The sequence below is a fragment of the Chiloscyllium plagiosum genome, unplaced genomic scaffold, assembly GCF_037043375.1.
Source record: "Chiloscyllium plagiosum isolate Xiang-an unplaced genomic scaffold, Cpla_swu_hap1 HiC_scaffold_32, whole genome shotgun sequence".
NCBI lineage: Eukaryota > Metazoa > Chordata > Chondrichthyes > Orectolobiformes > Hemiscylliidae > Chiloscyllium > Chiloscyllium plagiosum.
The window spans coordinates 21,454,976-21,479,796 of NW_028270170.1; the positions used below are offsets into that span (position 1 = coordinate 21,454,976).

The 24,821-nt window shown below is 42.6% G+C and overlaps 1 protein-coding gene across 5 annotated transcripts in view; it reads right to left on the bottom strand.

The window, feature by feature from the left end:
- The window catches only part of acbd4 (acyl-CoA binding domain containing 4), a 118,736-nt gene that overhangs the window by 25,820 nt on the left and 68,095 nt on the right, over window positions 1–24,821 (bottom strand). For 4 of the 5 annotated variants that reach the window (XM_043675059.2, XM_087977853.1, XM_043675060.2 and 1 more), the window contains 2 exons: window positions 16,868–17,073; window positions 6,153–6,203 (listed from right to left, as the gene is read on the bottom strand). In XM_043675059.2, coding sequence (XP_043530994.1) covers window positions 6,153–6,203; window positions 16,868–17,073 — 257 coding nt within the window. Of the gene's footprint in view, window positions 1–6,152; window positions 6,204–8,198; window positions 10,057–16,867; window positions 17,074–24,821 lie in introns of those variants that run through there. The other variant, XM_043675062.2, reaches the window with a different exon arrangement.

A 24,821-nucleotide genomic window follows, 5' to 3' on the forward strand; every position in this document is an offset into this window, starting at 1 on the left:
TGGCGGTGGATGAGTCCAATGACCTGCATATCCTCGGTGGAGTGGGAGGGGGAGTTGAAATGCTGTGCTACAGGGTGGTTGGGTTGGTTCGTCCGGGTGGCCCAGAGGTGCTCTCTGAATCGCTCCGCAAGTAGGCGGCCTGTCTCCCCAATATAGAGGAGGCCACACCGGCTGCAGCGGATGCAGTAGATAATGTGGGTGGAGGTGCAGGTGAATCTGTGGCGGATATGGAAGTTTCCTTTGGGGCCTTGGAGAGAAGTGAGGGGGGAGGTGTGGGCGCAAGTGTTGCACCTCCTGCGGTTGCAAGGGAAGGTGCCGGGAGTGGAGGTTGGGTTGGTGGGGGGTATGGATCTGACAAGGGAGTCGCGGAGGGAGTGGTCTCTACGGAAAGCTGATAGAGGAGGGGAGGGAAATATATCCTTGGTGGTGGGGTCAGTTTGGAGGTGGCGGAAGTGACGGCGGATGATGCGCTGTACATGGAGATTGGTGGGGTGGTAGGTGAGGACCAGTGGGGTTCTGTCCTGGTGGCGGTTGGAGGGGCGGGGCTCAAGGGCGGAGGAGCGGGAAGTGGAGGAGATGCGGTGGAGGGCATCGTCGATCACGTCGGGGGGGAAATTGCGGTCCTTGAAGAAGGAGGCCGTCTGTGTTGTGCGTATTTTGAACTGGTCCTCCTGGGAGCAGATGCGGCGGAGACGAAGGAATTGGGAGAATGGGATGCGTTTTTACAGGGGGCGGGGTGGGAGGAGGTGTAGTCCAGGTAGCTGTGGGAGTCGGTCGGTTTGTAGTAGATTTCAAGGGCATCAAGCCCTTGAAATGAAGCAGGACCCAGGAATGCTCAAGGATGAAGGTATTGAGGCAGCTCCCAGTGTACAAGGCACAGACCTTGAAGATGTGGCACGAAAGATCACAGATGTCTTACAATTTGATGGAATGTAACACTTTTCTACTACAGTTATAGTCATAGACCTGTACAGCAAGGAAACAGACCCTTTGGTCCAACTTATCCATGCTCACCAGCTATCCAACCCTGGCAACATCCTTGTAAATTTTTTCTAAATCGTTTCCAGTTTCACAACATCATTCCTATAGCAGGGAGACCAGAATTGATGAAGTCAGTTGCATTAGGATATGCCCCTCTCAATATGTCTCAGTGCACACAGCCTAGATCACCCTGCACCTGGGGGAGGCCAGCAATGTTACCAAAGCTACACCCCCCCATCCCCCACCAATCCCAGGCTGCTGCACTGACTTCATCACACAGAAAGGAGATGCAGCAAAGTGATCTGGCATCAATTATACAGATGCGTTTGTAGGTCGAGGACTGAGAAACCCCACACAGGTCGCCAGTGGATCCTTGGAAGCTGCCAGTTGTCTCAAGGTTTAATGCAGTTGTCACTTTGACAACCACCAGGATAGGATGGTCTCTCACTCCTTCATTTTGCAAGTCCTGCTCCAGCAGTCGACAGAGTCTGTGACCGTGTTCTGGGATATCCTCAATCTGCAGCAATACTGCACCATGCTTACCCAGAGGAAAGTGTCACTGAGAATGAGAGAGTCTGGGCCTCCTTTATTTTTGGCACACACTAAGGTGACTTGCAGCTGTAACTCCTTCACGTGGAGGCTGCTCAGCAGCTGCTGCTCTTGGGCTTGCCGGCGCTACATCTGACCTTCCTCAATTTCCCTGTGTCTTTGTTGTATCACTGCTACAGTAATAATAGCCTTTGTTTCTGTGGCTGGATCCACCAGTCACACTTCTAATGACTGTGGGTGAGAAACAGATCAGATCCACAGTCATGTGAACAGTCAGTCAACATTCACATCACTCACTAATGACCATTTAGCCCAGTCCTCCATACAGTAGGACATGGACATGAGACATAGGACCTTATTCTGATTAATGCAGCAGAAACTCTGTCATGTGACGAGTGGCATATTGTAAATATTGTCTTAGAGTACTCATAACGTATCCTCACACCCCCTCCCCCAAAACACAAGGCAGGCAGCACTGTATGTAAGAGCACGCCTCCAATTTTTGCATTTCAAGGTGACGGAAAATCAGCTCTATGCTCGAGTAGCCTGAGAGATCATGGATTGTCTTTGTGAATTGTGGATCACAGATGTCCTGATAATGTTGCCTTTGATTACTGCTGCTTCAAAGAGACGACCATGACCAACGTGTAACGATTAATGACATGGTCAGGCTTGTTTGTGATCAGGATTTGCACTCCCCACGATTCTCAACACTGCATGAATTTCATGATGCTATGATTATAGATGACTTTAACCTGTACAGTGAAAGGGTCTGATTAACGCAATCGCTTACTCTGCCCAGTCCAGGTGTGGTTGCAGCCATTTCCATTTGCACTTACAAGCAACGTGAGTAAGGAAGGCGACACTTGGCACAGAGAGTCTCAGCTTGGTCATGACCCCCGGCCTTCCAAGTTCTTTCCTTCCTGGCATCCTCTCGTTGAGCACATCAGTACTGACCTTCCAAATGTTCCCACACACACCACTGAATTAAAAATTCATCTCTCACCACCAACCTTGAGCTCTGGCCCTACAACTTAGTTGTGTCGAACATCATGGTGCACTGTCTCCTTGGGAAGGTCAGAATGCTGGTGATTATCAATGACTATCTTCCAACTTCCACTGCACTACCTTCCCTTTTCCCCCAACCCCTCCTCTGCTAAATGTTGAGTCTCCCCTGCCACAATTATTGTCTCTTCTGCATCCCAGCATCCACATGCCAGAATTGAATTCTCCCACTTTGGCAGTGGTCCTTAACAGCCTCCCTTAACTTTCATTGAGCTGACCCCAGGACAATGCCAACCTCACTGATTGCCCTAACTGACCATTGACTGGACTGCAGACTGATCTCTGTGCAGCTCTGATTTACCATGACTCCCCAGACAAGTTTTACTGGAACCTGCAGGATTAACTGTGGCCCACCCCTTGGACTGTAATGATTGGAACCATTAACCCTGACTGCCCCAAGCAACCAATTAACTGTGCCCAAGCTCCTTGGCTGACAATGGACACTGCTGGGACCATTAACCGAAGGGTGTCCTCCCTTGGCCTAACTGAAGACCACTCTCCTTACATTTTGACACATGGCTATTGGGTTGATGCATGGGTTTGCTGTGAATGTTGCTGGCATATGGTGCTGGTGTGAGACTGATGTAGCACACTGTTATACAGAAACATGTCCATCCCATGACTGATGATGACGACTGACAACCAAGGCCTGACTTTATTTCCATGCTAAAAGGCAAGGTAAGAAAGTACTGTCAGCCTTTAAGCTCTGGCCAAGGGGGCAAAACACAAAAAGGCAAAGCATAGATGCTGTAAGCACCAAAAGTAATCATAAAGTGAGCACTACAAGAGCAAGTGAGGAACTGAGAAATGCACTCTCATTTGTTCAAAGTACTGGGTGCTGGTTCATGTTATGGCAGCAGCATTCCAGTGAGAGGTGCTAATCTGTTCTAAAGTGCAGTGTTGAAGTGCAGAACCATGTTGTAGGTGGGTCAGAGATGTACCATGAGGGTGCATTAAGGCTGGTATGTCTCATGTCAATGGATGGTGTGTGTGTGCAGTCACTGCCCATAGATTATGCCCTGATTTGGTGACTGGGGTCCAAGATGGAGGTGCATTGCCAAGTAACTGCTGACTTTCACGTTGGAAACTCTTAGCGTCTAGTTTAAATTCAGCTGGTGAGGGCATGGGAAATTGATAATGAGGTGAGATTAGTTAGTAATAACATTTAAATGCATGCAAATACACCTCTCATCAGCAACATTCTTATCTCGTCATTCAACAATTGCTCGGAAAATAGAACTTCCTGCTCTTAACATCAGGAATCTCCATACTTCTGATCCCTATTGCTGACTTCACCCTATTTTTCCAACTTTTTTGCTGCAGTCCACATCATTCAATGATTTGAATATTCCACCCCATGTGTTTCAGCATCAGAACTGGGTGGTGATGCATCTCCATGACAGGAAAATCAATCCACCATAATTCTTCCAGCACAGACTTGCAGCCTGCTGGGAACCAATGTGTTGCTTATTCCAGTGCAAACAAAAAGTACTTCCATTATCTTCTCAGGGAGAAGGAAAGTGTAAAAAAGGAAAATAAATTACTTATCTGTGATTTGATCTAACTGTTTCCTTCCCTGTACAACCCAGATATGGTAGTTGGGCCTATCCCTTAACTTGTGCCTTTGCAATAACAACCAATAACACAAAATCCTGATTTGTATGCAGTAACAAATACTCACCTCTCTCAGGCTCAGCAATAACTAACTAATACATGCTTAAAAATTTCTCAGGTGAGAAGGTTGGCAATAGGTTTACTTTTGACCATTACAAGTATAACGTCTTCAAAAGTGTTTTCACTTTTCAACTCTTGACCTTCTTTTCAAGGTGAGAAGGATAAGCCAACTAATTATATACCTGCTACAATAACATCAGTGATAGACAAACACTTCAAATCCACTATTAAGCACTGCATACATTTTGTGAAAATTTAGAAATGCACAAATTAATCATGGCCAGGGAACACAAATATGTAGAAGATAGTTATATCTGACAAGTTCAATCATTTGTGATTATTTTTATCTGTATATTCAATGTGTGTAGATGGATGCATATGAACCCAAGTGGTGTTTCCCAGCTTTCAGTGCGGAGTTGAGTCTATCCTTCAGTATATAGAGATGATCCGTATCAGAATAAGGTCTATGTTATGAACATGTATAGGTGACACAAAAATGGGGCATTATGCAAACAGCATAAGATGACTTTTAAAAGTACTTTAGGATGACACAGGGGCTGATCCAATCCAATGTGCCAAGTCTGAAGTAATGCACTTTGGGAAGGAAAAAGGAGGGGAAATTATATGCAATTAATAAATGCTGAATTCTATACAGGAACAAAGACATGTTGAGGATTCATAAAAGAAGTTTTTTTGAAAATAAAAGTTCAGCTAGATAAAGTCATTTTAAAAAGTCACAAGCATATTGTATATTATGTACACCATGTGAATTTGGATCCACCACAATAAGAAAGGATGTTAAAGACTTATTAAGCATGTAGCATCTATTTGCCACACAATGTCAAGGATGAGGTCTATAGTTATGAGGATAACTTATAAGATTGGCACTATTTTCACAATAGCAGAAAACTAAGGGATGTGATTGTGGCTTGGAAAGTTGGTAAAGTTTTTGTCAGCTGGCAGTGGAGTTAGTGAAAATTTTAAACTATCAGTAAGAGTCCAGGGAAAAGTTGGAAAATAACTTTATTTGGGATTAAGGTCAAAGAATGTATAACTACAAGGAATAGTTGAAACAGACTATTGCACTTCTTCTAAATAAAACAGCATGAACATTTACAGCAGGTAAGTATCAATTACACTATTTTTGGATTGTTTTAGAAAACAGCCAGCTCAGATCCAATGAGCCCAAGGCATCCTGTGCTGACTTTGTACCCATGGATCCTGAGCGTGAAAAAGCAGCATCAGTATTAGTTACTGGACTCATGAGTATTGCCTCACTGCATATACATCACATCCTTCAAAGCTATGAAAGATTTCAGGTTCACTCAAAGTTATACTTCACAATGTATGAAAAAGAAGAATATATAGTTAGTTACTTGTGAACTAGTTTTAAGTATCTTAATTATTTACCTACCATTACTTATTGTGTCTCCCTTTGATCTTACCTGTCAATAAATCAGCTGTGCAGCTTATCCTGAAAGCATAACTCTGTGTGGCATTTGCTTCATTTTTGGTGAAGGCATGCTGAAAATCCCCTGGGATCTCCACTGCACCACACCATAGCCAAGGAATCACTTACTGGTTGGAGAAGATGCCCAATGACACCAATTTCAGTTTAAAGGAGATTTAGACTGTTACAAACACAGTTAATAATGTTAGGGAAAAGCTTCCATCATTGGCAATGGCTCTGCATCCAATACAATCAACAACCTTTTCTTGTTACTGCTATATGGGGAGAGCATTTAATGAGGAAGAAAACATTTGAAAAGCATTTACTACTATGCTGTTCTCTCGTAATAACCATGATGCCAAATAACCTAAGAGGATAAAAAGATATGCTATGTGGTAAGAGATTATTAAATAAAACACTAAAGATCTTTCACCTTATGCCTGGATATTTTCAACTGAGGAGGTTGCAGACCAGCTGTTTGCACCTGTAGTAAGACAATAAAAATATCTATTAACCATACATATTAATCTCATACCTCAGTGAATTCCTATTACTGCCTAAGCCAGTGGAGAGCATTGAACAGAATGTAATGAACCTATATAAGATTTGTATTTCTGGGGTTGATGATAGAAAACCCAATAAATTATCTGCAAGAAGGTTAGGCTGAAATAGAGCATATTTTTGGGTATCAGATGATGAATGAGAAACTGCACAACTCGCTCATTATTTCATTTCTTGCCCTTTCCCATTTGCTATTTTGAGAATTTGCTGTGCATTGTTAAAATCTCTCTGAAAAACAAGCAAACGTTAAGCTTTTTTTAATCTGTTGCCCAGTCATTGTGGCCCGTCTTTCAGTTGTATAAATTTAAACTGAAGAACTGGATCGGATCTGTTCAGTTGACAGGTTTTCTTGGAGAAAGTGAGGACTGCAGGTGCTGGAGCTCACAGTCAAGAGGGTGGCACTGGACAAGCTCAGCAGGTCAGGCAGCATCCGATCAGCAGGAGAATCGACTTTTCGGGCTTAAGGCCTTCACCAGGAAAGGTTGTTTTCTTGTTTGGGATACCGGACAGGCATGATATGCAATCCGCGGAAGGAGCAAAATATAAAAACAACATTAAATTCTGGGAAAGTTAATTTTTTAATTTCAATATTATTAAACCTTTAGTGGAAAATAAATGTCATGGTTAAGATGAAAAATGAGCCATTTTCAAGGTCTTCGACAGTAGCTCCAGATGTCTGCTTCTTATAAGTTTTTTCTGTAAAACCCATATTATTTCACACTAATTATGAATTGAAATCACCTCATGAAATCAATCTTTTTGTCTGTTACATTTCCACTGATAGTAACATTGAGAGACTCTGTTATATCAGTTCTTAGTTGCACTGCCAGTCATAAGCAAGACGACAGAAACTTAAACGACAGAAAGTAAGCAATGTGTTCTCCAATATAAACATTACAGAATTATCCAAGCTTGTTCTACCTGCAAAATGTAAGGCTGACAGCCAGCCCTGGCATGCACCCACGATGCTTACTGACCTCACTGCATACACTGCTCTCACACACATCATCAAGCAACACATGTCATGACTTCATCAACTGAATAGTGTAAATCCCAAGCAGCACGGTGGCTCAGTGGCTGGCATTGCTGCCTCACAGCACCAATGACCCAGGTTTAAGCCCAACCTCGGGTGACTGTCTGTGGAGTGCGACTGTGGAGTTTGCACATTCTCCCTGTGTCTGCCCTCTGGATGCTCTGGTTTCTTCCAGTGGTTCAAATATGTGCAGGTGAGGTGAATTGGCCATGCTAAATTACCCCATAATGTGCGAGGATTTGCAGGCTAGGCGGGTTAGCCATGGGAAATGCAGGGTTAGACGGTAGGGAGGTAGGTCTGGGTGGAATGTTTTTCTGAGGGTCAGTGTGGACTCAAGGGGCTGATGGCCTGCTTCCACATTGTTAGGATTCAAGGGTTCACAGGATTTCATGCCTTTACAAGGTAAAAATCTGGCAAAACTAACATTTTACTCATCAGTTAAAGAATGATTTTAAAGGGTCTTAGTTTTAGCTTATGTTGCTGCTCCAGATCCCCACTGCCAGAAGATTAGTGACATGTGACCGTAAGGTGAAGGAATGATCTAACTCAGCCTTGGTGGCCTCCAACCTCCATTGATTTGTTAACCACTAGAGTGAGAGACTGTCTAACTATAGTCTAACATAATTTGTTGCCTTCAGAACATAAAGGGAAAAATGCTGAAACGGTAAAAGCTTTTTTTTTGCTATACAGAGAATACTACTTGGTGAATAATTCAAGAGACAATTTAATCTAAGTGAAATACCTATAATTATTAATAATTCCTGATAAACGTAGATGAAGTCTTCAGTACTACTTTCATAAATTAACCACGCTGTTTTCTTTTTACCCCCCAGCCCCCAGTCTGATTCCTTGGGGTCTTGCTGAATTTGATCTGAATTAAAAAATAATATATACATGCCAATATTTCACAAATATGCGATTTATTAAATCTCCCTATTTATACACGGTTGTCACTAAATAGTGAAATCAAATCACTTGACGAAAAGAACATACAATCAAAGGATAGAGGATAAAAAAAACCAAGCACACTTCCACTGTTAACACAAATTAAATTCCAAATTGAAAGAATCACTTGCCATTTCAGATATTAAAATCACAAAAGCAATAATAATGGAGAAAGACTGGCATTTAGGCAATGAGATTAATTATGCTAATTAATAGAGTGCAAGGGCAAAGACACCAGAAAGGTGTTTTAACAGAATAAAAATATTGATGTTTCTGCGAGGGCACTGCTGCTGTAGACCCAGACAACTTCCACCGATCTGAATCTATACAGTGACATCTGTAATTTCATGATACTCTAGTTAACAAATATAGGCTAGGTACTGGAAAAGAGTTGAATTCTTCAATAAGGGCACCTTATATGTCAATCAGAATTATCAACGTGTAGGGAAAATTATGAAATCTTAAAAGGGGGATGGATCAGTTTACCATCTCACTGTACCTATGCCAATAGGTTTCCAATGTTATAGAGATCCTGATTGTAGTTGTGCTACTCAAAGAAAACATTTAATATACGATACCACAGTGCTTGATAGTGTTCCTCATTTACTTTCTAACTGGTAGCTCAGGCAATGCATGAGAATGTGTAGCAAAGCATCCACTAGATGCAGCAAACTGTGAGATAGCAAAATATCAAGGGGATAGAAGCAGAAAACGAGAATTCACACTTTCAGAAAATAAACAATATCCTCCTCTAGTAAACGTGTCAGAATGAATACTCAGGTTTCTGCTGAAGGTGAGATCAGTTTTCTTTTTATGTCTTTCGTGGGAACTGATCATTGCTGGCTAGGCAAGGCCAACTTTGTGAATTACTGTTGTCCGTGTGCTGTAGGTACAGGGCTGTTAGAGAGTCCCAGGAGGTTTAACCCAGCGTTACTGAAGGAATGTAGTTCCATGTTAGGTTTACGTGTGTCTTGGAGGCAAATTTGCAGGTGGTCGTGTTCCCATGTATCTGTTGCCCTTTGAAGTGGTCAAGATCAGGGGTTGGAAAATGTTGAAGAATCCTTGGTGAGTTGCTGCTGTGAATACTGAACATGATACACATTGCTACCACTCTGTTGGTGGTGGAGGGAATGAATGTTTAATGGACGGGGAGCCAATTAAGCAGGATGCTTTGGTATCTAGCCTCTCGAGTGTAGTGGGAGCTACACTCATCCCAGAAAGCAGCTGGTATTCAATCACACCTAGTAGACGGGGGACGGGCTTTGGGAAGTTGCCCTAGCTGATCCCAGCTATCAGCTGGACTAAAGAAGAAAGCATAAAGTTTTTCAAGATGCTTTTGAAATTATATTAATGCAATGTTTCATAAATATCACATACACCTTGGCAATTATACTGTGTTAGTTGCTTCTAAGTGCAAGTGTAAACAAAAAGATTTATTGGACACTACACAGCCATATTATGAGTAGAGTGTTTTGTAAAATATGGTGTTTGTTCTTAGATGGAATTATTAATTGACTATTATGAGGCAACTGTGATCATGAACCCCAAAATGAACATATACAAAGAACATGCAAAGTCCCACTGTACAATTGGCCTGTACGGATAAATAACAGACCGGTTAAGACAACTGATTGATTACAAGCAAAACGTTTTACAAGTGTAGGATAAATTCACATTTTGGCTCATGAGTTCTTTGTAAATTATCAAGCCTGCTTCAAGTATTCACCTTTCCTTACAAATGCACATTTCAAATAATGTTGATTTTTCCATGTTTTTGTCAAAATTCAGGAACTTAATTCTTTAAAAAAAAAGGAAAGAGTAAACTTTAAATATTTTCCCTTTTTCTCCCAGGTCTTGTACGCCACTTGATAATAGTATCTGGCTTTTTCCCAAGCACCTGCTAATGTATCAGACATCAGCAAGTGCACAAGTAAAGCTCAGTTTGGGTTCTCCCTCCGGGTTTTCCTCAGTGAATGTGGAAGGCTATAAAAGTTGTCAGCTCCTCGCTGCTTACTGCCTGCGATACTTACTAAACCAGGCATTAAAGTTCTCGGCTCCTAGCAACAGTTCTTGCTGTAATAACAATTCCTTTCCTCTGAAGTTCAGGAGGGGCCAGAGTGTCGAGACACAAATTGCTTCCACTAAGACACACCTAATCTTCAAATGTACAAACATTACTTGGAAACAGTCACTGTGTACTCTCCCTCAGTGCAATAGCTACACACAGTATAAACTGAACCACTGGAATCTGGCTTTGCAGGATTCATTTAAAAGCAGAGCTTTCTTCCAGAACCCATTTATATTTTACACACATAATCGATAGCTAAGTAAACGGAAAACATAGGAATAGAATCCGATGGATTTAGGGGTTGAAAAGCAGCAGCAAATATGGCTACTATCATCTGTTATGTAACACAAGTAAATTTTACAATGCAATCTTTCTCCCTTGGTGGTGGTTGGGGGGTGGGGGGGGGGGGGGGTGTTCATTATGGGGAGAGGGTAGGACATATTTCCTCTAAACACAAGGTGCTAGCTGCAAGGCACTGGAAACCTAATCTTAATCATTGTCTACTGGAATCATCAACATATTTATTTTAAGGCAGCTTTATAATGTTAGTAGAAACAGGGAACAAAGGAAATAATTTTCATTGCGTCAAAACTGATACTCTGGATCTCTTCAAATGTATTCCTGTCTCTGCAAGGTCCTGACTTATTCCCTTCTCAGGGAAGCTACTAGATGAAGTCACATGGTATCAGGGGTGAGCTGGTAAGATGGATCCAGAACTGGCTTAGTCAGAGAAGACAGAGGGGAGTGTGGAAGAATGATTTTCAGAATGGAGGGTTGTGACTAGTGATATTCCACAGGGATCAGATCTCTGCTATTTGTGATCTATATAAATCATCATAGAATCCCTACAGTGTGGAAACAGGCCCTTCGGCCCTTCAAATCCCGCTCTCCCCTGACTAATGCACATAACCTACACTTCCCTGAACACTATGGGCAATTTAGTAAGGCCAATCCCCCATAACCTGCTCATCTTTGGATTGTGGGAAGAAACTGGAGGAAACCCATGCAGACATGGGAAAAATGTACAAACTCCACACAGACAGTTGCCCTGTGAGGCAGCAGTGCTAACCACTGAGCCACCGTGCCACATGATTTGGAGGAAAACGTAGCTGGTCTAATTAGTAAGTTTACAGACAACACAAAGATTGGTGGAGTTGCGGATAGTGAGGAGGATTGTTAGAGGATATAGCAGGATATGACAGAAAAATGGCAGATGGGGTTTAATCCGGTCAAATATGAGGTGTTGCATTTTGGAAGGTCAAGTACAGGAAATTATACAGTGAACGGCAGAACCCTTAGGAGTATCGGTATGCATAGGAACTGGGTGCGCAGGTCCATGGATCACTGAAGGTGGCAGCACAGATAGATAAGGTAGTAAAAAAGGCCTATACCATGCTTGTCTTCATCAGGAGTTATGCTGTAGCTTTATGGAACTTTAGTTAGGTCACAGAGTACTGCGTGTAGTTCTGGTCGCCAGAAGGTTGCTTTGGAGAGGGTACAGAAAAGGTTTACCAGGATGTTGCCTAGTATGGGGGATGTTAGCTCTGAAATGAAGGAAGTTAAGGAGCAATCTGATAGAAGGTTACAAGATTGCAAATGTCATAGATAAAGTGGAAAGTAGGAGGCTTTTTCCCAGGGTGGAGGGTTCAGTTTCCAGGGACACAGGCTCAAGGTGTGAGGTGGGGGGAGGGCTGATGTTTAAAAGATGTGTGTGAGGCAAGATTTTCACACAAAGGGTGGCGAGTGCCTGGAACACATTGCCAGAGGTGTTGGTGGAAGCAGACACAATAGCAGCATTCCAGAAACACCTGGGAGAATACACGAGTAGGAATGAAACAGGATACTGATCCTGTAAGTGAAGACCATTTTAGCAGAGAAGGGCAAAATGTGGCTGTACAGGCTTGGAGGGCTGAAGGGCCTGTTCCTGTGCTGTTTTGTTCTTTGTTCTTATTTTCCTGCTAACTTTGGGCTTTATGGCAGGAATTTCCCTGAAAGAGAGCTGCTTCTGGGTCATGATCACCATGAGAATATCCATGGGGGGGTTTAAGGTTTAACTACATGTGGGCCCAATGGAGGCCTGTGGGTAGTGCACCAATGGGCTCACCAGGAATAGGATTCAGGCGGCAGGGCTTTGGCCAAGTGAATGAGAGAGGGGAAGAGGCGATGCCAGTAAGGAGAATACTGTTGTTGTTCATGAAGATATATAGAAAAATGTTCAAGACTTTCAATGGTGCTGAGACTTTTATTATGGAGATGAAAGTAAGCATGTATTCTCAGTACCAAGATAGGCAGCCTCAGTCGCATAGGAGCAGCATTTTTGCAGGGAATTTTGACTTATCCAAATAAGTCAGACAAGCAGTTGAATAGTAAATACACAGCCAAGAGATCAAGAGAGTGGTGCAGAAGCAGGAATTTGGAATTGGATTGGGGTTGGAAAGTGTTTAATCAAGGGACATGAATGTGGAGGACGAGAAGACACACTGAATACGGATCTTTGGGAAATTCCACTGGTGAATGGGTTGGAGAGGTAACAGGAGGGATTGCTGCAGGCAATCCAACTATGGAGAAATAGGAATTAAGTGCTGCTACAACGCTGGATGGGTGAAGCATCGGAGATATAGTAACAAAGTCATCTAGGACATAATAACCAAACATCATGACATTATTTTCTATCAATATCAAATAAAAGAGTTTAAATCTAAAATGTCTTGACTATTCAGCCACGTGATCAAGCATCAGCAGGCTTCCTGAGAACATTGTGGCCTTGAGCAAAAGATTTCCCAAATAGAGGCTAAAGTCTTTTTTTAAATTCATTGCTAGGATGAGGACATCACTGGCTAGGCCAGCATTTATTGCCCATTCCTAATTGCCTAGAGGGCAGTTAAGAGTCAACCACTTTGCTTTAGGTCTGGAGTCACATATAGGCCAGATCAGGGTCAGGATGGCAGTTTCCTTCCCTGAAGGACATTGGTGAATTAGTTGGGCTTTAGTTATTGATGACTTTACTGCTATCCTTTGGTAGACTGGATTCTGGGTTCACGTTGTCAGTGAGCCAGCCCCCAGTGTTTACACAAATGAATCTGGCTTCATTGGCCTGAGGGTCAGCCTGGAGAGGGAAGGGCACTTGATTAAGTTGGAATACTGGAGAAACCTGCACCTTCACCTTCCCACCTCTCTCAAGACTTAGGCTCTGGGAAGGCCTACGTTTGATGTTCTGCCAAGTAATGGCCACTTAAGCACCTCATCATTCTGCCACTGGGATTCATCCAGGCCTGCTACTATAGCCTGTATGCCAATTGCTACCCTCTGGGCAGCTTGTCACTTTGGAGTGGGGCAGGGGGAGGAGGAGGTGTAGACGGGTCTGTCAATCGAGCGTCTGAGTAAAAGGGGCTGAACATCAGCCGATGGGGAATCCAGTGCCCTTTCATTATCTACGATGATTCCATTCCCTCCCCTACCTCAACTTCCCCTACCTCAACTTCAAACCCAAGAAATTATCCAGTCCACACGTCCCTGGTCCTCCATGTTCCCTTGACTTGGATGGTGCTCTTCTGTCAGCAGTCATGACCTTCTCCATGGTTCTAAAAGAAAGTGAGGACTACAGATGTTGGAGATCAGGAATCAAAACGTGTGGCACTGGAAAAGCACAGCAGGTCAGGCAGCATCCGAGGAGCAGCAGAGTCAACGTTTCGGGCATAAGTGCTTCACCAGGAATGGGCTTATGCCTGAAATGTCGACTCTCGTGCTCCTCGGATGCTGCCTGACCTGCTGTGCTTTTCCAGTGCCACACGTTTTGATTCCTGCATGCACCGCTGAGCACAAAGGCTGTCCGCCTCAGACTCTTGCTCAGCAGGATTTTCATCCATAGGGCCTTAATTCCAGGTGAAGATATGCTAAAAACTAGACCTGTGGCTCAGTGGACCTTCACTGGAAGACGTAGGAGATGTCGATCTACTGCTGGTTACACAGCTGACCTGCTAAGTGACACCTTCAGGTAATTCTGCCTCAGGAGATTGCTCACTGACACCTAGATTCCTGACTCCAGTCCCAAGAAGTGCCAATATAAATGGAGCTCAGGCTGTGGATTTTACACATTATATATTCTGAAAAAAAACCTAAGCAAAGGGGTTAAAATTAGTTTCACTAAAAAACCTCACATCTCGATAATAGGCTAAACTGATAATAATAGATTTGCAAACAAGAAAAACCTGATTTAATACCTTACCGATAAAACACTTTTACATAAAGAGACATTTTACTCCATTTAGTTCATTTTAAGCATATGCCAAACATTCAATATTTTGGGTCAGTCAGTAAAATCTTATTTTCTCCTGAATTTGAGAAGGCAACATTATTTCCACTGTTTTCCGATCAAAAAATGATCTGGAGATTTGCATATTGCTTACAGGATGGCATCATTGGCATCTCCAGAATAGCCTTTCAGCGGGAACAGGGTCACAGCCAGTGAAATTCTGAAGTTTTTTTTTAAACTGGAAAGGAATGATCTTTAGAAAATGCTGTGAGCACATTATTTATACACTAGGAAATGTCAGCCTTTCATACTTAGTTAGCTAGCAAGCAAGGGCTGCAAGCACAGCGACACCATTATTGTACCATTAGTGCCTTGAAAACTGAGACAATCAATCAAAAGGTTGACTCAGGTCAAACACTTAATGATTGTTTACTAACTGCAAAATTGCAACCATTCCCCTGTGTATTATCATCAGTCAACAATCATTGAAGCTCCTATTGTCCTCCATATTCTTTCATTCATCATGGTAGATGATATTTCGTCAATCAATGCTCTGAACTTTGCTATTGTGATTTGGATTGTCCACAGTTGCTTCTTTATTGACTTCTACTTTTGAAGGTTGTGGGCTTGGTTACTTATTCAAGGATTAGCCCATCTTCCACATGGTTAAAAGGTTGGTCAGACAGAGGAGATGAGTATGCTTTCAACTTTGAGTTTTATTTCGAATTAAATACCACAAACTCCACAACATTGCGTATTTGCTCCCTGTATTTATAATTATTTTCATCAACCTGCATGTTGTGGGACACCTCTAAGGCAGGGCATGGGATCTTGAACCCAGGCCTTTTGGCCCAGAGGTGGGGACGCTTCTGCTGTGCCATTTATATCTTTTAAAATCAACCTATTCAGAAATGTCCTGCTGGGACTTGAACTCGGGCCTTCCACGCCTACACAAGAGACCCTCGTGCCATTTATTGATACTTTCTTAATAACTTCTGGGACAGGGGAAGACTTGAAACCAGGCATTCTGGTCCAGAGGTAGGGATACTACCACAAAGGCCCCCATGCCACTTACATCCTCAATGCTCATCCGTATGATCCTTTTAAAACATTTAAGCATCACATATTCCCTAGTTCCACTGGATCTCAGGCATCCCTGCCAGATTCTACTCGGCAAGAACATGATACCATTTTTCCCATCGATGATCCTGCTCCCCATACAACCAGCAGTTCATTTCCTGAAACCATCTGGTGATGGTGAGTCACTCAACCCTACTTGACTAACCAAAGGTAAGCTGCCCACTGTCATCTCTAACAACTCTTCTCCCCCTATCATACTGGGAGGCAAGTGACAGTAAGCAAACACAGATTCTGCTTTAGGGTTGGGCAATATCTACTGATGCCTACATCTCACATGAATTTTCTTTAAAAGTTGATACCACATTTGATAAAAGCAAGGAGCTAGCAGGATTTCACGTGAAGTCCCTTTATTAACAACTGTGTCACACAGAGAATAAGCACAGAAACAGACCCTTTGGTCCAACGTGTCCATGCTGCAGGCATTCTAAACATACATAGTCCCATTTACCAGCCTTTGGCCCAGACCCCTCTAAACCCTTCCTATTCATGTACCCATCCAGGTACCTTTTAAATGCTGTAATTGTACCAGCCTCCACCACTTCCTCTGGCAGCTCATTCCATACATGCACCACCCTCTGCGTGAAAAAGTTATCCCTCACAGCTCCTTTTTAAATATTTCCCCTCTCACCATGAACCCATGCCGTCTAGTTTTGGACTCTTTCCACCCTTTGCTATTCACCCCATCCATGCCCCTCATGATTTTATAAATCCCTCCAAGGTCACCCTTCGGCCTCTGACACTCCAGGTAATAAAACCTCAGCCTGTTCACCCTGTCCCTACAGCTCAAACCTTTCAGCCCCCCAACATCCTTGCAAATCTCTTCTTCACTCTCTCAAGTTTAACAAAATCTTTCCTCTCAACACACAATCAGAATTGTACGCAGTATTCTAAAAGTGGCCTCACCAATGTCTTGTACGATAACTGTTATTTAGTTTGACCACCTTTCAAAAAATGTTTTTGTTTCTTTACTTACATTTTTATTTCAAAGAAAAAATAATGATATGCTCTTAACTTCTCTGGATCGATTGGCCCTTTTTTGGTTTTATTTTTGCATCAAAGTGAAACCTTAAAAATTCTCTTCAGAAACTGGGTTGTTAAACTGACAATAAAAACAGAGTATATGAAGCTACATTAAAATAATTTCAATACCTGTGACATTGTCAGGTCTTCCAGCCTACTGAGTCTCTGTAATGCAGACTGGATGTCCTCTTCTAGATGATGAAGAATTCTCACAATATTATCATTGACAGTGATCACAGTTTTTTCTCCGTGTCCCCTTCTTTCGTTGTCCTCTTTGTTGCTGCCAGGGCTGCTTCTTGGTCTCCATGAGGTTCCAGTTTGAACTTGTTGCAGCCCTGTTGTGGTAAAGAAACACATTTGAACATAGGTTGTGCTGCAGCCATCAAAAACAAAAGTGTTAATGAGTCACAGAACTCGACAATGCAAATACAAAGCAAATAAGCCTCAAACTGGGTTAGTGAATTGCCATTCTCCTTCCCTGCCAAGCACTGGCAGATCAATGGAACAAAGTTCTGACAGAAAAAGGTCCAATAAGCTGTCAAAACAGTAACCATACAAGTACCTGAGTATGTCCTACATACAAAAGCTTCACATAGTACTTAATCATCATGAGGGCTCCTATGGCACAGTGGTGGTGTCCTTAGCGCTGAGCCAGGAGGCCTGGGTTTGAGACCCCCTGCTCTCTCGTACAGTAGTGGTTGGCCCTGAAAACAGTCCATGTTGTTGCTGCCATCATGGAAAAATCATTCATGGAAAGTAGGCACCCGGGTTAAATGTAAATGTATATCAAACAATGCTCTCTTCCAATATCTGTGGCAGTCCAAGGCCAACACTGCAGATTTTCTATAGGTAAACTAAGCACAACTAGACCCGTAGAACTGATTGCAAATGATTTACAGAAAGAACAAGTAGAGTCAATGAAAAATTACATTCTGTTGTTCGATGGCAGTGTACAGGTTCTGGTATTGAACTAAATATCCAGTGGTAGAGTTCAAATTCTACCATAGCCAGCTATGAAAATGAATGGAGCAGGCTTGCAGTCTGATACCATGAATGCTTATAAAAACCAACAGGTTCACTGGTAGCCTTTAAGGGAGGAAGCTTGCCACTTTTGCTTAAGCTGGTTTATCAGAGCATCCCTAGTGTGGAAGCAGGCCATTTGGCCCATTGAGTCTACACAGACCCTCAAAAGAACATTCCCCTACCTTATCCCAGTAATCCTGCATATCTCTTGGCTATTCCACCAGCCTACACACATTATGGCAATTTAGCATGGCCAGTTCACCTAACATGCACATCGTTGGACTGTGGGATGAAATCAGAGCACCCGGAGGAAACCCAGACAAACACAGGGAGAATGTGCAAACTCCACACAGACAGTCACACAAGGGTGGACTCAAACTCTAGTCCTTGGCACTGTGAGGCAGCAGTGCTAATCACTGAGCCACCATGCCACCCATTATGTATGGCTCTAGTTCCACACTGTGCTCTTGATTGTTAATGCACTGTGAAGTAGCCAAATGGTTAATTTGCACAGCATTGGTTAACTGTTGCCCTTGAGAACAAAGTTAGAAAATAAAAACACCTCCACAGTGAGCTCTGGGTTTACTAAGTTGACCTTACTTCAGTCTGTCTCTCATAACTCTATGTAATTCTATTCCATTGCAATTGTACATTCTAAGCTCCTGAAGGTGAACTCTTCACTGCTGTACATGGACAGTGATCTCAGCCACAAAATCCTGTTTAGCATTCTACCATTACTTTATATGAATCAGGTCTCCAGGTTAGCCATCAGTTCTCACTTTCAGGTTGCTTGGTGAAATATGTTAGAGATTACGAATCAAAATCTCATTTAGTGAATAAGTCTCAAAGGGAAACAATGTACTAATCCTGCTCCTATGTCTTTTTGTCTTACTGAACCTGTATGGATGTGTTAGGACACATCACCAGGGCCGTCGCATGCTGAGGTAAGTGCTGAACTTGGACTTTTTGACCAGGGAAAAGGACACCACCACTGCACAGCAAAACATTTATTTTCTCATTATTGTCAGCCAATCCACTGATAGCTTAGAAACAACAGTCTGGGATAGAACATCTGGGCTCAAGTCCGACTTGCACTGCAGGAATGTCATTACATATTGAAACAGGTTGATTTTAAAAATAAAACATAAGGTGACAGGGGCTGGGTGTGGAGAATCACAGAATCTCCTGCCAACCCGATTTGTTTAAGAAACTGATCAAAACTACCAAGACAACACTAACAGAGTATCCTAACTTGAAGAAGGCTTATGGCTAGCATGGAAAATAGAAAGCAAATTTAAATTCTCCATTTTTTTTTTGTGAAAATGCTTTCTAATTTCTCTGCCTAAAGATCATGCTCTAATTTTAAGACTGCGTGCCATTGCTGTGGATTTCAGATAATTTATCTTCTCTTTGGAATTTTTTAGTTACTTTAAATATTGCCCCCCAAGTAGATCACCCCTCTACTGTCTAAAGCCAAAGGAATAGAAGTCAAGCTAATGCAACCCATCTTCATCATTTAATCCATTAAGGCTTGCTATCACTCAGATGAAACGTGACAGTATCTTGGCAAGGTCAATTTGGTCTTCCTAAGGTGCAGTATGCAAAAATGAACACTCCGCACCAGTTCAGGTGTAACCATAGCTTAAGAAAACTGCAGCAAAACTTCCTTCCCTTTAGATACCAAGGTCCTTGAGATAAACGCCAAATCTTCTTAATCTATCAGATTGCTTTTTATATCTGTCCACTTGGACTCAGCATAGCTTGCTTCTCTACAGCATCCAATATCTCAACTTCTGGGATATATCCCAATTTATCTTTCAGTTCGTTTTGGTACAGTGCATACTCTCCAAGTCTAATGTATCCTTTCTGGGGAAAGTCCACAAAAAATGGCACTATACTTCAAATGGCGGTCTGGCCAAGGCTCTCTGAAATCACATTCTCATGTTTGCCTTCCAATCCCTTGAAGAAAAAGCCAAACATTTCAGAAACCATTTTAATTACTTTCTGTAGTTGTGCACTAGGCTTTAGTGATTTACATGTACAGGAACATCCAATCCTTTTGCTCCTTCTCAGCTCCTGAATTAACACCAGGAGAACCCTCTCACAGTTCACTCTTGCTACACCTAGGAGAATGACCAACACTGTGCACGAAGGTGCTTTATTTCCCACCTTTACAGAATCCAAACTTCATGAATAAAGCTTTGAGTTTTGGCTTTTAACAAATGTGCATCTTAAATATTATTTTTCTTTTTGTTTACACAAGTTCCTCAGCTACCAGATGCCCTCCATGCTTTGTCCAAATGCCTATTCATTATTCGTAATGGTGGCACAGCAGTTATCACTGCTGCCTTACAGCGCCAGAGACCCAGGTTCAATTCCCGCCTCATGCAACTGTCAACTGTCTGTGTGAAGTTTGCACATTCTCCCCGTGTCTGCGTGGGTTTCCTCTGGCTGCTCTGGTTTCCTCCCACAGTCCAAAGATGTGCAGGTCAGGTGAATTGGCCATGCTAAATAGTCCATAGTGTTAGGTGGATTAGTCAGGGGTAAATGTAGGGGAATGGGTCTGGGTGGGTTGCTCCTCAGAGGGTAATTGTTCGGCTGAAGGACCTGTTTTCACTACTGTAAGTAATCTAATCAAATCTAATCTAATTTATCAGAACCTTGAGGTTCCTGCCAAACCACAATGGTACTAGATGCAGGCAGAGTGCAACTTTTGGGCAAGAATAAAACTGCTTCAAGTCCAATCAAAACCATACTGCTGCTAACTGGGACCCTGGCCACCGGGCAGGAATTTTGTGATGGTAAGGGTTTGCATTGGGGGGCAGGGTAGACAGGTGCAAGAACATATTCCCACAACCTTAACTTGCTCTCTTAGATCAGCCAAAGCCAACTTGAAAAAGACAATGTTTCAGGAAATCCAAAAATTCCCTGGGGTGGAAGAGTCCAGAACTAGAGGGCATAGTTTTAAGGTGAGAATGGAAAGATTTAAAAGGAACCAAAGGGGGAGCTTTTTCACGTAGAGGGTGGTGCATGTATGGAATGAGCTGCCACAGGAAGTGGTGCAGACTGGTACAATTACAGCATTTAAAAGGCATCTGGATGGGTAGATGAGTAGGAAGGGTTTAGAGGGATATAGGTCAAATGCTGGCAAATGGGATTAGATTAGGATATCTGGTCAGCATGGACGAGTTGGACTGAAGGGTCTGTTTCCATGCCTTTTTTTTGCATGACTCTAAATGACATTCTAAATACTTGTGGCTGCTATTTCCTTCACAGCTGGGTTTTGGTGTACTGTGCACATCTGCAGCAGATGGGGTTCAAGTTACAGATTCACTGCATTTGCAGATGACACCATCACTCCTCTTCTGATAACATACACTTTCACCAAAAAAGCCCAATCCACATTTCCATCCGATATATTATCACTACTCCACAATTACACCTCCTTCACCCCAAAGACCTGGAAGTTTGGGGGACTTGTGCATTTGAAGGCTATTGGATTGGGGGAGGACCACAAAAAAATAGTTGATCGTCTTGATGCCAAGCATCATTGGCAAACACTTTCTGTGAGAAGTCATTAGATAGGCATCAGTAACAAGTACTTTGGTTGATTTTCCCTCCAGGTTAGACTAACTGCAGAATCTGTAACACTCTGGTTGCCAACCTGTAGGTCATGACCCCCCAATGTGAATACAAGATGTGTAACTGGGGGGGTCATTGCTATCACTCCCTGGTGGTAGCAATGGTGTCAGTCTGTGGAATGAACTCTTTGTCTTGACAGTTCTGGATCCTGAGCCAAGGCCCCAGGCATAACACAAATCTTATTCTTTCCAGTTGCTCAGCGAGTGTGGCCTAACACCCAACAAGCTCCAAAGGCATTGCATGGCCCGAATCAGAGCATGGAAAAATGGTGGCTCAAAACAAAACTAATCTTGAAATCATTCCAACCCGTTTTTTTAAATCTCAAGTCTTTTCTCCTTCCCACCTCTCAACCCTCTCACTCTGGGGTCACATCCATTTTGAAGGGACACAGCAGGGAAAAGTCTGGGAAGCAGTGCACTCAATGGCATCCGTGGATTTGTCATAAATGGAGGAGTGAACCAGGGATTTTGCTGGCCTCTAGGATCAGCTATTCCCTGGGTGAAACTGGCTGCTTTTTCTTGGAGGTTAGATGTGCGTTCTTAGTGTACTGTGTAGTATATTTAACCCAAGTCCTTTCTTTAGTGCACGACTGCTTCTTTTCAGTGGAAATTCCTGAAAGGAATCGCAACTTTGGCCTTCACCCAGGCCTTTCAACAGAAAATTTAGATCTTAAGCCAGTCTTCATTCACAACAATGTTAACCAAAACTAAAATGCTGTATTCCCAAAAATATTTTTTTGCTGAGTTGGTTAACAAATGCAGTAGTTTGCTTTTTTTTTTAAGAGCAATAACTCGTTGCTAAACCGTTGAGTCAATTTGTAATAGTTGTTCAGTACCAGTAATCAGAAGCAGCTGCAATCTCTTCTACCTTATTGAAACTCAGTCAAGTGTTAGATGAATAGCAATAAGGGCTGAAACAATTCCCAAAACTTCTGATCTCAATGACAGTCAAATGTAACTGCTGCAATATTATATCACAATTTGACACGGGGAATTTGTAGTAGTGGCAGTACATGGAAGCAAATCAAGGGGTCTTCTATAACAGAGGAAGGCATTTGGTCTACACAGTCCAGGCCGGATCTCCGCTGAAGAATATGGTCATTTCCAAACTGTTGGCTCTATCCTTGTTAAGTTTATTTCCCTCAGGCATCCATATAATTTCCTTTCAGAAGCATTAATCACTATTTCTACCAGCATTGTTGGCATTGAGCTCAAAGTATGGTCACTCATTATGTAAAAAAGCTCTTATAAACATCCCCCCTTCATATCTGGCTCAAATCTTGAATCCGTGTCCCTTAGTCTTTATGCTAACAGCTAAATAAAGCAATTTGCCTTTGCCTACCTTAGCCAAACTGATGTATATCTTGGACACAGGTTGTTCTGCTATAATGTGCGTTTCATTAAGCGAATTCGCTGAAATGTGATTGAGGAATTGGGGACACTGTTTTTAAAGCACAAACGTTTAAAATATGTGTTGGCTGCAATGCGATTGCATCACCAACACTTTATGCGCTGTTTCTAAAGTTCAATTTTTATAGAATGCGGGGTTGCACAGGAATGCAACCATCTCGTTATAGAGAAACAGACTGTACTTCTGTCAAATTGCCCCTTAATTGCCTTCACTCAGAGGAAAGAGTTTCCTGAAGAAGGGCAGGAAAGGGCTCATGCCCAAAACGTCGATTCTCCTGCTCCTTGGATGCTGCCTGACCTGCTGCGCTTTTCCAGCAACACATTTTTCTTCACTCAGAGGAAAACAACCTTAGTTCCACAAACATAACCTTGGGGCTACAAGCCTCAAGGCCTGGAAAATTCTGGTAATTCTCCACTGCACTGTCTCATAAACTCTCAAATCCAAAGTTAATTTCAGCTGTTTGCAATTTACACCTGCTTTGTTCAAGTTGGGGAATTTTCTGTATTTTAACAGACAATGCTTAGAAATAGCTGGGGTTAAAAAAGCTGTCTTTCCTGATCAGAATAATAACATATCCAAAGACAAACTTTAGATAGAGAGTTCATCTAATCCAAGTCTTTTTTCTCAAGTTGAAAACAACAAAGTTAGTGCACACTTGAGTGCATTGGGCACAATGCTGGCCTCAAAATCATAAAAGGAATGAGTTTTACAAGGAAGCTAAGAGAGCTCAGAGAGTCATACAGCATGGCAACAGGCCCTCAAGCCTTTACCAACCAACAAACACCAAACTTTACTAGTCACATTTACTAGCATTTGGTTCATAGCCTACTATGCCTGGTCTTTTAAATACTCATCAAGATGCTTCCTAAATGTTACCATCATCTCAGACAGGACATTCCATATTTCTATCACCTTATGAGTGAAAACTTACACCTTCCGATTTTATACATGTTTGCTATGGGAAAAGATTCTCATGATCCATGCCTCTCAAATTGGTGTAACTCAGATTGGAGAAAGTGAGGACTGCAGATGCTGGAGATCAGAGCTGAAAATGTGTTGCTGGAAAAGTGCAGCAGGTCAGGCAGCATCCAAGGAGCAGGAGAATCGACGTTTCGGACATGAGCCCTTTCCTGAAGAAGGGCTCATGTCCGAAACGTCGTAACTCAGATTGACCGGTCAGCCTCCTCTGCTGCAAGGAAAACAAACCCAGTCTATCCAGTCTCTCCTCATAACGGAGATTTCCCGTCCTTATTTTCATTTATAAAGAAAAAGGAGATTGAGGGGGGGACCGGATTCAGGTCTATAAAATCATGAAGGGTATAGACAGGGTAGGTAGAGATAAGCTTTTTTCCAGGGTGAAGGATTCAATGACGAGAGTTTATGCATTCAAGGTGTGAGGTGAAATGTTTAAGGGAGATATATGTGGCAAGTACTTTAGACAGAGGGTGGTCGGTGCCTGGAACGTGTTGCCAGCTGAGGTGGTAGAGGCAGGCACGGTAGATTAATTTAAGGGGAATCTGGACAGATGTCTGAGTAAGTGAGGAGCAGAGGGATACAGATGCTTAGGAATTGGGCGATAGGTTGGATTTGGATCGGCTCAGACTTGGAGGGCCAAAGGGCATGTTTCTGGGCTGTAAATTTACTTTGTTCTTATCCTCAGCGATGTCTCAGTAAATCTCTGCACTCTCTCCAGTTCAATCGAGTCCTTCTGACGGTGTGGCAACCAGAAATGCACGGTGTTCCACCTGTGGCCTAATCAACGTCTTACAAAGTTGTGACAAGACCTTCTTGCTCCGATATTCTACACCAGAGCCAACGAAAGTAAACATCCTTATGCCTTCTTCACCACCTTGTCTACCTGTGCTGACACCTTCAGGTATCTATGGACTTGTACACCAAGATTCCTTTGTTCCTCAGTACTCCCTCAGGACTTACCATTCATTCTGTATATTCTTCCCTTATTAGACCTCCCAAAATGCATTACCTTGCACTTATCAGGATTAAATTT